This window comes from Cetorhinus maximus, chromosome 1 (genome assembly GCF_964194155.1).
Source record: "Cetorhinus maximus chromosome 1, sCetMax3.hap1.1, whole genome shotgun sequence".
Classification (NCBI taxonomy): Eukaryota; Metazoa; Chordata; class Chondrichthyes; order Lamniformes; family Cetorhinidae; genus Cetorhinus; species Cetorhinus maximus.
In genome coordinates, this window is record NC_135879.1 from 27,465,098 (window position 1) to 27,479,440 (window position 14,343).

General features: G+C 41.7%; 1 protein-coding gene across 2 annotated transcripts in view; it reads left to right on the forward strand.

Moving 5' to 3' along the window:
- Positions 1-2,514: 2,514 nt before the first annotated feature.
- Positions 2,515-14,343, forward strand: part of mgst2 (microsomal glutathione S-transferase 2) — a 43,091-nt gene continuing 31,262 nt past the window's right edge. The window contains exon 1 of one of the 2 annotated variants that reach the window (XM_078538897.1): positions 2,515-2,650. In XM_078538897.1, coding sequence (XP_078395023.1) covers positions 2,593-2,650 — 58 coding nt within the window. In that variant the 5' untranslated portion in view covers positions 2,515-2,592. The remainder of the gene's footprint in view (positions 2,651-14,343) is intronic. The other variant, XM_078538907.1, reaches the window with a different exon arrangement.

The following is a 14,343-nucleotide window of genomic DNA, read 5'->3' on the forward strand; positions in this document are numbered from 1 at the left end:
CTTAGTTGATTATGTTGTTTTCGTATTTTCATATGCATCCCTGAGGGAATAGTGTGAAGTAATGGAAGGATTCGCAGGCTGCTTAACAGTCTGACCAGCCATGACATGATCGTTCATTCTATGTAAGCGTTGTATACCAGCTAATATGGATGTTAGTCCAAAACAGCAAGGGGTTTTATTGGCTCCAGCAAACCATGCAAGTATCAAAGGTCCAGTCTCCACTTGCTTGGGGTTCAAACCAAGGTCAGAAGTGGGAATGCTACCACAAATCCTTCGTGATGATCCTATGAAGGTATACACAAATTTAAAGATGTAGAAAATGAATTAACCTGGAATATTACTGTAAATTAAGCTGTTGGGACACAGTCTCAAACGACAAAAGGAGGGGCACTTTAAGGCAGATGTTAGGACATCCTTCTTCGCATGAAAAGTGATGAGCATGTGGAAGAAGCCTCCAGATGGAGCAGAGACAAAAAAATCTGGGAAATATTTTTCTTAAATTGGAAGCTACATTGGAGGGATGGTAGGTTGACCAGCTGGTCTCATCTGTAATTATCCAGTGATCTGGGGTATGATCCAAGTGATATCTATGACTCATCACCAATTGTCACCTATAGTGACACACTGAGAATAGATTCACCATTTAGTATATGAGAAAGACTGTGGATGGTGGAAGCATTTGACTAATAAGTATGGACAACAGCATAAGGAAGTGTACAACTTAATTAGTGTAAATAGAAAAGGGCAGATATCCTCTCCCCCTCCCATTATATTTTCTCTCTGCATTAGAAATTTGCATGGTGACCCTCATGCTGGCCACTAATCTTATTGGTCAATATGTTCAGCTATCCGCAGTACTTCTCAAGTTATACTGTGTGCTTTGCTGAATGTTGCAATTACCGAGTTTCCAACATATCTGTTTCATAAATTTCAGCACAGTGTCATCCATGGCTGTTCAGAAAGAAAGGAAAAGCACTTGTAGATGTGGCTCGCTACAGTAAACAGAAACTCATTCTTAACTATAACAGCAGTAAGGGGAATAATTACAGATACATGGTGTGATACAAAATAACATTGAATATTGATACATGCATGTATCTTAAAACATGAATGACATTGTATTTAGGATAAATTGAAGTTTATTAATTGGTAGAGGTTTTAGAACACATCTTCCATTTGCTCTTTGCAGCATTAATGGGTGAATCAAAAAAAGGTCAGACAGGCATAAGTATGAAAGTTTTTTCTACAACTAAAGTTGAGGAGAAAAATAAGCAAAAGGCATTAGACAAATCTAAGTTGGGGGGGTGGGTGAGAGTGTACATTGAATTGATTCTTAATCATAATTTTTACTTTACATTCTGGCTTGGCCCCCTACAATTCTTGCAACAGTTCACCAAGCCTCCTTAAACAGCACCTTCCAATCCCACGACCACTACCATCTAGAAGAACAAGGGCAGGAGATAGATGGGAACACCACCACCTGGAAGTTTCTCTCCGAGTTATTCACCATCCTGATTTGGAAATATATCGCCGTTCCTTCACTGTCGCTGGGCCAAAATCCTGGAACCCCCTCCCTAACAGCACTGTGGGTATACGTACACCACATGGCCTGCAGCGGTTCAAGAAGACAGCTCACCTTCACCTCCTCATGGGCAACTAGGGATGGGCAATAAAATGCTGGCTCAGCCAGTGAAGCCCACATCCCGTGAATGAATAAAAAAATAATGTGCAGCATATAAGAAGCGGTTTGAGATGTTTCAGAGACTTGATAAATATAATGCACGCATTGTTTTCCTTGATTTTGGCTGACTTCATGTGGTGCAGTTTGTCGGTAAGTCACTAGGTGTTGCTGTGGAACACCATATATATTTTTACAGAACTGAGGCTTTCGTTTACCAGCTGCTTTTTTGACAGTCAATATACTGAGTTTTTTTTAAAAAGTGTTTAAACGTGCACCAATGTTTAGGTGGTTCAGGCTTGTAAATTATCTCCAACTAGGGTTGGTTGTAGGGTGAAAAAAAATCTACATTTTTAAATTTAAGCAAGCAATTAAGTGGGCACAGAATTCCGCCAGTTATTTGTGAACTTTATAAAGCAAATCGTAGCTTTATCAGAGCCGAGCAGAACAATGAAAACACCAACTTTTTTGCTGACCCTTACCTTTTTACCCCTCTCAAAATATGTAGCCAGTGGCAACTTTAAGAAGATTTTTTTTTTTAAAAATTGAATCCTTGGGAGAAGGATGTTATTTCATTCTGGGGGCTAAAATAAAAATAATTTTGAAATGGGAAACAAAAGGTTTGCATTAAAAAACGGGCGTTGCAATTAACCAACAGATTTTCTGTAGAAGTGTATTTAATTTATTTATGTTGGTTTAGCAACTTCAGTTGAAAGCAGCGGAGGTGAACAACCTCAGCATGGAGCCCACCTCCTGGCACGGGAAGCGGAGGGTAGGGTATCCTGCTGCCTTTCACGGTCACCCCACTTGTGGAGAAGGACCGGCCCTACCCACCTCCTCCATGGGCGGAGCTGAGCTGCCGTCTCCCCAGAGGCGCCCCTATTGTTGTCACTATTCCCAGTTTGCCGGGAGTCATGGCGAAAGATTGTGTCTCGCTAGCCGCTGTTTCATTGCTATCTGCTGTCCAACAGGGTAAGAGATTCGTCCCCTCGCTTGCAGATTTGTAACAAGTGTCGCTCCCCCCACCCCACCCAACCTTTCTTTCGCAGGTTTCCACTGAGATGCACAGCCCCTGTGCTGCACTTGTGACTTCCTCCTGTGCCAGCTTTGGCTGTGCCAGCTTTGGCCGTGCCACTCAGCTCGGGCGGGGTGCATCGCAAACTCCACCCTCACTTCTGCATGTTTTCCCGCAGCCTTTCAGCCGGATTTCCCAGATAATGCAGTATGACTTCAGCTGGTTTGATTCCCTTTCTCCTCCCGTGCCCGTTGAGGCAATTGCCTCCTCTTCTACATGGTACAATTTTAAAGGGAATGACAGGATCTGCAGGTTTACCTACACAAATCTTTCAATGTGGAGTGGGCCGTGCTGTTAACACGCACCCGGGCTTTATAAATAGAAGAACATGATACACAATCGAGGTTATGCTTTATAAGTTATGGGTTAGACCACGGCTGGAGTACTGTACCCAACTCTGGACACTACACCTTCAAAAGAATGTCAAGTCATTGGAGAGGGTGCAGAAGAGATTTATTTGCATAGTGATAAAAGCACAATACTGCCGATGCTGGAAATCTGAAACAAAACCAGAAAATGCTGGAAAGACTCAACAGGTCTAGCAGCATCTGTGGAGAGAGAAACAGTTAACGTTTTGAGTCCATATGACCCGTCTGTGAATAAGGGTCATAGGGACTCCAAACGTTAACTCTGTTTCTCTCTCCACAAATGCTGCCAGACCTGCTGAGTTTTTCCAGCACTTTCTGTTTTTATCTGCACAGTGCCAGGGATGAGGGACTTCAGTTATGTAGAGAGGCTGAAGAGTTGTGCTGTTCAGAAAAGATTTGAGTGGAGGTGTGGAAAACATGAAGGGTTTTGACTGAGTAAATATGGAGAAGCTGTTTCCAGTGGCAGGGTTTAAAGTGATTGGCAAATGAACCAGAGGTGACATACAGACTTGTTTTTGTCACGGTCATTTGTCATGATGGGCAATGTGCTGCCCAATAGGGCAGTGGAAGCAGATTCAGGAGTAACTTTCAAAAAGGAATTGGATAAATGCCTCAAGGTGGAAAAGTTGCAGAGTTATGGGGAAAGAACAGAGGACTAATTGGATAGCATTTTCGAAAAGCCAGCACAGGCATGATGGGCTGACTGGCCTTCTCCTGTATGTTTCCATGATCAAAAGGCAACACTTGACAGGAGTAATATTACATTTGAGTCATCTCTCTGTGTTTGCTGAATCTTTATATCCTGTAGAACAGGATTGTGGGGCAATTTAGACTCTTTTTGTCTAGAATGTTATTAAGGATGTGGGACTTCAATTATGTGGAAAGACTAGTGTTACAATTACAGAGTTTATGAGATTATTAAGTTTTAGGACTATATCTTTTAGTTTCTAAGAGTGTTACAGGTTGGGACTGTATCTTTCAATTTCAGGGTCATGTGACATGTGTTGGAGCCTGCCTGACAGTAAAACTGGGTGGTTCAATTGTTAAGCTCACATTATCTTATTGAGAGGGAGGTGCCAGGTATTTGCATTTGGGGATGATGACAGCTGTTTCTAAGTCCACAATGAGGAGATCCAAGTCTCCCAAGGCCCCAGAAAGGTATAAATATCAAGTTGTAAACAGCTGTGATGTAAACTATTCCTTTGCTTATAAGATGAAAGGATGTCAGGATCCAAGATTGCTGATTAGCATTTCTACTTTGATGCAAAGCTGATGTGTTTCCCATTGCCATGGGGAAGATGGCAGAGCAAAGAAACCATTTCGAAATCACTTTACAGGCTTCCCTATAAACCCAGGTATGTCACAGACAGAGGGACAGTTGCAATTTGGTCTCATGTGGTCAACTGAGAGGTGGAGAGCAAAAGAAGTAGTCAGCCAGGCCTACACCTGGAGCAGAGAAAATGCTGATTTTATCATTCATCACGCCGAATGCGGGTGGGAGCTCGCTCTCAGTTTGAAAACCAAGTTCGTGAGGAGCTAAAACAAGGCTGGAGGGTTCACCTAGCTGGAACTGGAGGAAGAATCCCCGGGAAAACGCTCACTGCGAAAGGTAATATTGGGAAAAGAAAAGAACAGAAGTAAAACTCTTGGAAGTGCGAATCATTTTGTGTTGGTTCCAGGGAAATTGGACGTCTACTTACCAGACCGAGTAACGTAACAAAGTTGGGTTTTCGGTTGCCACCAAAAGTAGAAAGGGACAAATTCTGTTCAGTAGTTTAAACTATTTGTTGCCTACGAAAATGAAATAATATTTAGTTAATAGTATTCTTTTTGCATTTGTAACAGTTAAAGTTTTAAAATGTGAAATCTTGTCATGTGTCTGTCTTTCAGCTAATAACTAGAAGTTCGAATTTCTCTTTAAAAGTTATTGGTCTCTATGACGATTGTAACATGAGAGAAGCTATGGTTGTTCATTATAGACCAGGGAAGGTTAACAAGAAATTTGATAGAAGGGGAGAGAGAGAGAGTGTGTGAGGGTGAGGGAGAGAGAGAGAGAGTGTGAGGGGGAGAGAGAGAGAGTGTGAGGGGGAGAGAGAGACAGTGCGAGGGGGAGAGAGAGAGAGACAGTGCGAGATTAGATAGGGAGAAATTGTTTCCATTGTTGTGAGGGTCAATAACCAAAGATTGCCGACTTGAGATAAATGGATAAAGAACTGGAGATGAGAACTTTTGTTTTGATCTGGAATGCACTGCCTGAAAGGGTGGTGGAAGCAGATTCAACGTAATTACTAAATGGGGACTGGATATATACTTGAAAAGGAAAAACAAATTTCGGGGTTATGGGAAAGACCAGGCTAGAGGGACTAACTGGACAGTTTATTCAAAGAATCAACATTGGTATGATGAACCAAATGGCCATCTTCTCTGGTGTATGATTCTATCCTGCTTGAAAGTGGCTAACTGAGCACAGAACCTGGGACATTCCTAGTCTATGCTGCTCAGGGATGACAACATTGTCCCTGGGCTCCAAAACTCAATTTTTAAATATCCCTCACTTGCCTCATCAATACTTTTATATCCTAACTTCAACAACCACAATACTATTATATCCTGGGGGGAGGTGATGGCATAGTGGTACTGTCACTGGACTAGTATTCTAGAGCCTGGGTTCAAATCCCATGATAGATCATGAAATTTAAATTTAATAAGGATCGGGAATTAAAAGCCTGATGATGTTGTAAAAGCCCACCTGGCTCAGTAATGCCCTTTAGGGAAGGAAATCTGCTGTACTTACCTGGTCTGGTCTACATCAGCCACAATATGGTTGACTCTTAAGTGCTCTGTGGACAAGAGGGCCCACATCCCATCAACAAATAAATATTTTAAAAAACTTTAAATCTTCCTACAGGATAATCTGGATTAGTGGTTTCCCGATGCTGTTGATAGATGTTTCTGTAGCACACTCTGGATCCTAATGCAGCCCCTCCTCCAAATTCCTATCCTTGGCTCAGCTGCTAAGTAAATTAAGATGAAACGCGGGAGAAGTCAAGTGAATTCAGTGTAAGATTGGATGAATCCTCTGGTTTGTGAAATTACTTTTTGCGCGGATGGGGAGAAGAGGATAAAAGAGATCGTGCACTCACATCCCTAAGAACTGTGGCTGATTTCAGGGGGGAAAAAAAGAAGCATTGTCTTTATTGAGCCAGAAATTCCCACTCTGCTGCTTGAATGTTATTTTAAATGGAAATGCGATTAAGCATTTGAACTGGAAAAGCTCTGATAAGATATGAGGCTATAAATAACATCTTATTTTGGTTTAGGTTCGGTGTCTTTGTATGGAATCAATTGAAGTGAAAAGGTTTAGTAATTGGGGAAATACTGTAAAGCAAGTTACTTTGATATGGCCCTCTGTTACTTGGTCACACTGGTGCGCTAAGTGTGAGCTGCTTCATAAAATTCATTGGACTGTCTCCAGCAAGGAGTGCCACCTCTTGAAAGCCAAACTACTTCCAAGATTTCATCACTTTAATATATTTCTTCAATTTCTTTGAGGTTTTGCATTTTTGATTTTTTTTTTGTCTTGCATATTTTTGTTTGATGAGAGAAATCAGGAACTGCCTTGAAGAAAGTACTGGGACTAGAATTAGGAAGGAGCTGATTTGGAATCTACAGTGAAAATTAAATGAAGGGAGAAATTCTCAGAGTTAATGGCCATGCACTACCTTCATGCGTTTTGGCTCAATAACTGTTCCAAAGCAATTCCTCCAATGAGATCAATAGCGCTTAATGTTAAAAATGTGCCAGGTTCCCTGCTTGCCTCAGAAAGTTTATCCTGTGAATAGCTGTGCCATATAGACCAGAAACCCCAGTTTAAATTCTGATTTATGCCAGTTGTCTGATTCCATCCGGCACAGCACTTGACAAACGGCAGAATATCGGGGGCGGGGAGGGTGCTGACATTACCAAGTGTACAAAACACTTCAACTCAGGAAGTTTTTCCTTACGTCTGCTCAAAATTTTCCTTTCACAAAGTTGGCTTAGTATTCCTTGTTCTAGTACTTGGAAGTCGTGTTGTGTATTAACCTTATATGTACAATTTAATGGCATAATTACTGAGGATCACCCCTGTTGCCTTCCTTCAAGACTGTAAAATCCCTCAATTTCTCCACTCTCATAAGTTAAATATTTGATATAAGGAATCAGCTTATTGCCTCTCCACAGTGCTATGTCCAAGGCTCACATGTTCCCCTTATGGAGACATCTGCCAGCCACTAAAAGACACTGACAAGAGCGAACCGAGGTGCTTCCTGATTTATTTTCTTTTTCCTGTCTTCCGGGTAACTACCGATCACCCGGCAGTGTCTCCACAAAGTGAAATAGCTGGGATTGGGATTTCCATTTGCTAGGAATGGCGAAATCGAACATGTATCCCTATACAGGTATTCTACAATTTAACGTGTTGAGAATTACGGTGTCAATTATGACATTTTTTTTGCAGCCATTTTAATTGTTGTCCCCTGCTCTCACTTTGTAATATCTTTCTGGCACAAACCACAGGCCTTCTCTCAGGCAGTTGCCCGTGATGCTTTATCGCCAGTATAATAGAACAGCAATATGGAATTCAGAAGAAACTTTCTTATCCAAAGAGTGGTGGGAATGTGGAATTTGCTATCACTGGGAGTGATTGAAGTGAATTGTAAAGACTCATTTAAGGGGAAACGAGAAAAACATATGAGGGAGAAGGGAAGAGGGTTACGATGATAGATTTAGTTGAGGAAAGGCGAGAGGAGGCTGAATTGGAGCATAAATGCTGACATGGACTGGTTAGGATGAATGGCCTGTTTATGTGCTGTATGCCCTATGTAATCTTATGATTTTCCCACTGATTATTTTCCCTTTTTGTAGGGAAAATGCCAAGCCACAGCTTGGCACCCCATCAGAGATTGGTTACTTTGAGCAATTTGGAGCAGTGATCCCATGATCTTCACTGTGTGGTTCAATGCCCTGTGGTTTCTGAACCATATTTGGGCAAGTGTCTTAGCCCATACTAAGTTCACGGCATAAAGCGTTTTATAATTCCACGCTAATTGAAACTCAGGAAAGACTCCCATGGCCGGATTATCACATGGTAGGAGAGGTAATATTTTCTGTTGATGGGGTAATTTAGAACGAGATGCACATCAAACTTACCACTGTCTATGTGTTGCCAATGAAAAATGGGAAAAGTCCGACTTCCCCTGCACCAACGCTGCCCACAACACAAAGTTCACCAACTCCTCTTGACAAAAACTTGAGATTGAAAATTCTTGCACAACAATTAATCACGAGTAAGTGCAAATTAAATGTGAACCATAAAGTATTTTTCATGCCAAAATATACATTTATTTTTGATGCTCCAACATTTTGGCTTGCAACATTATCATGTTGACTTCTTGGGTTTCCCTCTGCTATTATGTAATAGTCAGTTCTCCCAGAATAGCAGAGATCCTTACGACCCAGATCATCGCTGCACTGCAAGCTGCATTAGGTAGCTGTTCCTTGTTTTTTTGATGTAAATTCACTGATAAATAAGGTGAATATATTAATGAAATGAAGATCTGTGCGATTATACTAGAATGTCATGATTTAGTGTTTTCAAGGTTAATGTGTAGTGATGCTAATATACTAATATTTATTTATCATTCTTTTCCCCCTCCTCTTTGAGTGCTACAGACAGTACAAATAGAGGCATCCCTCCATATTTCTCATCAAAGGAACTATTCTTTGTGAAGAGCTTAGATGGTTAACTAGTCAACTATGACGGGTACTCAACCAGTGCCTTTAAGGGTACTTTTCTATCATGGGTTACTTGATAATGACCAAGAGTTATCCAGTACTGTGCTTTCCCCACAAACCCCCCCACCCCGCCACCACACCCCTGGCCTCTTGGTGCCTCACCTATTGTTGCCCATCAGTCCTCTGGCTGGAATCAGCAACACACACAGATCAAACCTTGGGCTCTTCTCATCCGCATGTCTCTGTTGCACTAGTTTATGTCATGCTACAGCATGCTGGGATGTCCAATATACCACTAAGCCACTATTGACATAAGTTTGAGTAATCAATATAATTAGACCATTTCTGCAGATGTAGTGCTGTATTCAACATGTTGATGCGAAATGCACAACATTAGAACATACCTCTTAAAACAAAATAGAGACAAACAGTACCAGGTAACAAAAAAGCTCACAGAAAACACACAGAGTTAGTAAAGAAATACGGAGCGAGAGAGAAAGAGACACCAGCAGCCATATGTGAAGGCATGTTACTGAGTCATGTGGTGGTTGACATCTGAGCTAAGGTATAAATAATTTGTCTTTGACAGTTGAGGATAGCTGTGGATAACTGAAGCACTTTAAATTCGAGAACAATAAAAAGCAAAACAGATTCTGCATTATGAGGTGGTCTGGAGATGAAAATATGATCCGAGTTTGATAGAAACCATGTTGTAGAAGTCTGAAATCAAACAAAGGATTTTGTTTAATTTCCAATCAAGCAACTTCACTTTTCTCCTTCTAATGACCCCACAGAAATCCCTATGTAAAAGAAGTTTGAATCAGGAGGTTCCAACCACCCTGTCCCAAATGTCCCCTGTCCTAGATTCAAGTTAAGAAATTCAGAGAGTGTGTAAAAATGCATCTATCACTATACTTGATGTGGGATTTCATGCCTGAATGTTTATGTCAGGGTCTGTGCAGTGGCATATTGCTGCAATACTATATTCTGGCCACTAGAGGCCCTAAGTGGACTACATGAAGAGTAATCTTCAAACCAATAGCTGCGTCTGCCACAGTGCAATACCATTGACCACATGGATTATATGACATCTCTTTCCTTAATATTTGCAGGGTGGATCAGTAGGTAAATTCACACCTGGCAGAATACTGATTTACAACTGGCCAGGAAGGCACTGAAGAAGAGTCAATCATATTGGACTCAAAATGGTAACTGTTTCTCTCTCCCCAGCTGCTGCCAGACAAGCTGAGTTTTTCCAGCATTTCCTGTTTTTGTTTCAGATTTCCAGCATCCACAGTATTTTGCTTTTACATTAGATTCAATTGCTTGTCTGTGCTGGACCAGTTGGTCTCTTGGGCAATGGTGGGAGTGAGTGTAGTCTTAGAAAGCTGGTAGAGAGAGGGGAATGTTTAGCCAGGATTTCTGCTTCTGTTCGTTAGTCAGTGATTCCTGCTGGAAGTGTACGGTATATGGTCCTTGGGTGAGGACAGGGGCAGACTTACCTGTGGCTGCCTTGCATTGTGTGAACTGGCACAATTCATGGTACAGCTAGAGACGCAAAGGGGGACAGTGCAGTAGAAGTGTCAAAGAGCTGCTGTTGCCTATGGTATGGAGCAAGTTACCTATGGTATGGATCAGGGCAGAAAATTGGAAGGAAAATGCTTGGTGTGATACCGAGTTATCCAAATCAGGAAGACCCTAAGTTTTCATCTTTGCTATTGGTTTATTAATTTGGGGCACAAGAATTTATCTCAATGGAATCCATTTCTTTGTGATTCATTCTAGTTTGTGAGTTTCCCTGGCTGTGCATTGGTCCATTAAAACACCAGCAGCAGCAAAATGGAGTTGAGTTTATCTCTGGTTCTAAGGCCTTTGATCCTTAAAACATATGCAAAGGTTTATGGAGCAATCACATTTCCAAAATTTACTTCAAGATGATATTAACGAGCTGCAAACAATAAGATATAAGGCTGAAAACAAAAGAAATTAATTTTAATATCTAATCCATTCTCAACAAACAAGTGACAAATTTGGCTTGAAAAGTTGTACAAGTGGGAATTCCTATTAAAGCATCATCCTACTTGTCACTGTTGGTGGCTCCAATATCTACAAAACCTACCTCTGCCTGTGAAGAGTATTGGCCCTCTGCTGAGCAGCTTCATACAAAAAAGCCCCTCACTCCCAGGTTCAATGTAATTCAGAGCCGTGCAAGCCAGTGGGCTTGATGAGGTGTCCATCAGTGGAGCGGTATGGCTCTGCTCTCAAAACGTGAAGAATCACGACCAAAACAGCTCCTTGAAAGTTGTGCCTAAGCAAACTTCACTTGATAATGTCTGGAACAGATGAGTTGCTGCGACTGAACCTCCATATTCTGCACGAGATCTAAAGTTCTCACACACCGGCAGTGAATCCTTTATGCATTGCTTCCCCTGTGTAATTAACCTGATGCACCAGACAGGTTTCTTACTTGAAACAGATAACTTTATTACAGAGCTCTTTTAGAAACTACACCCTTGACCCAGGTCCACAACTGGAGAGCTCTGCCCCTCGGATTACCCGCGCTTAGGGCTCATTCGTCAGAACAATAGCGTGACCCCTGAAGGCAGTGGAAAAGGTTATACCTACAATCACTACATTTCATATGAACATACAAACAACAATTAGGAACAGGAGTAGGCCACTCGGCCACTCAATCCTGCTCCACCATTCAATAAGATCATGGCTGATCTGAATGTAACTTCAACCCCACATTCCTGCCTACCCCCGATAACCTTTCACCCCCTTGTTAATCAAGAATCTATCTAGCCCTGCCTTAAAAATATTCAAAGACTCTGCTTCCACCACCTTTTGAGGACAAGAGTTCCAAAGGCTCACAACCCTCTGAGAGAAAAAGTTTCTCCCCATCTCTGTCTTAAATGAGCGACCCCTTATTTTTAAACAGTGACCCCTAGTTCTAGATTCTCCCACAAGAGGAAACATCCTCTCCACATCCACCCTGTCAAGGCCCCTCAGGATCTTTAAAGGTTTGAATTAAGTTGCCTCTTACTCTTCTAAATTCCAGTGGATACAAGCCTAACCTGCCCAACCTTTCCTCATAAGACAACACACCCATTCCTGGTATTAGTCTAGTAAACCTTCTTTGAACTGCTTCTAATGTATTGTGTACAGTAAGCAAAATACCTGTTTAATTCGTCCGCCATCTCCCTACTTTCCATTATTAACGCACTGTCTATAGGACCAACGCTCACTTTGTTAACTCTTTATTTAAATAAGGAGACCAGTACTGTACACAATACTCCAGATGTAGTCTCACCAATTTCCTGTACAACTGAAGCATAACCTCCCTACTTTTGTAATCAATTCCCCTCACAATAAATGATAACATTCTATTAGCTTTCCTAATTACCTGCTGTACCTGCATACTGACCTTTTGTGATTCATGCACTAGGACACTCAGATCCCTCAGAATCTGAGCTCTGCAACCTTTCACTATTTAGATAATAAGCTTCTTTTATATCCTTCCTGCCAAAATGAACAATTTCACATTTGCCCACATTATTTTCCCATTTGCTAGATCTTTGCCTACTCACTTAACCTATCTATGTCACTTTGTAGCCTCCTTAATGTCCTCTTCACAATTTACTTTCTCACCTATCTTTGTGGGTCATCAGCAAATTTAGCCACCATTCCTTCAGTCCCTTCATCCAAGTCACTTATATAAATTGTAAAAAGTTGAGGCCCCAGCACTGATCCCTGTGGCACACCACTCGTCACATCCTACCATCCAGAAAAAGACCCATTCACGCCAACTCTCTGTTTCCTGTTAGCGAGCCAATCTTCTATCCATGCCAATATATTACCCTCTACACCACGAGCTTTCATTTTCTGCAATAACCTTTGATGTGGCACCTTATCAAATGCCATCTGGAGATCTAAGTACAGTACACCCACCCTTCATCCACAGCACATGTGACTCCTTCAAAGAACTGCAATAAGTTGGTTAATTATGATTTCCCTTTTACAAAACCATGTTGACTCTGCCTGATTGCCCTTAAGTTTTCTAAGTCTCCTGCTATAACATCTTTAATAATAGCTTCTAACATTTTCCCTATGACAGATGTTAGGCTAACTGGCCTGTAGTTTCCTGCATTCTGTCTCCCTTTTTGAATAAAGGAGTTTTATTTGCTATTTTCCAATCTAAAGGAACCTTCCCCGAATCTAGAGAATATTGGAAAATTAAAATCAGTGCATCAACTATCTCACTAGCCACTTGTTTCAAGACCTGAGGGTGAAGGCCATCCAGACCTGGGGATTTGTCAGCCCATAGCCCCAACAATTTGCTCAATACCATTTCCCTAATGATTGTAATTTTCCCGAGTTCCTCCTTTCCTGATTTACAGCTATTTCCAGGATGTCACTTGTGTCTTCTATAGTGAAAACTGAAGCAAAATACCTGTTTAATTCATCCGCCATCTCCCTACTTTCCACTATTAATTCCCCAGATGCGCTCTCTATAGGACCAAATATCACTTTGTTAACTCTTATTTAAATATCTATGTAAACTCTTACTTTCAGTCTTTATGGGCCGAATTTTGCTCTTGTTGGGTGGGCTCGGTGAGGGTGGGCGAGGCTGGTCGGGAAGTCGACCACCACCTGTGATTGGGACCGGACTGTGATTTCACGCTGGTGGGCCAATTAAGGCCCACCTAGTGTGAACGCGAGCGGCAGCGCTCAGCGCTACCTGTGCGGAGGGCGAGTGGAGCGAGTGCGAACTTCGCGCATGCACTCGAGTGCGCACTTGAAAATCTCCCAGAGGCACAGAGCTGCCTCAGGGAGATGAAGAGTTTTCAAAAAAAAAATAAAGATTTGAAAAATGTTATAAAACATGTCCCCTCATGTGACTCTGTCACGTGAGTAGAGACATGTTATAAATGAAATTTAAAAATTTTAATTTCATTTTTATTTGATGTTGGAAACCTCATCCCACCCGTGGATGAGGTTTCCAAAAAAGTGCAAAGGCCGCTTGGCCTTTTCACCTGCCAGCCAACCTGTAAGGTTGGATGGGCAGCAAAAATTTTGTTTCAAGTACCTTGTTAATGGCCTTAGCAGGCCTTTTAACCATTGGCAGGTGTGCTGCTGATTCCTGTGGATGCCTGCCAACCGAAATATCGCGCAACTGCGTGTTGACATCAGGACGCTTGCCTGACGTCATTGCGCGTCATTTTACACTCGAGCGGGTCGGGTGCGTGCCTGCCCGCTGAGGTAAAAATTCTGCCCTATATTACTAGCTAACTTTCTCTCATACACTAATGTTTCCCTCCTTATTAATCTTTTTGTCATTCTTTGCTGTTCTTTATATTCTTTCCAATCTTCTGACCTGCCACCCGTCTTTGCGTAATTACATGCTTTTTCTTTAAGTTTGATACTGTCTCTAACTTTTTTAGTTA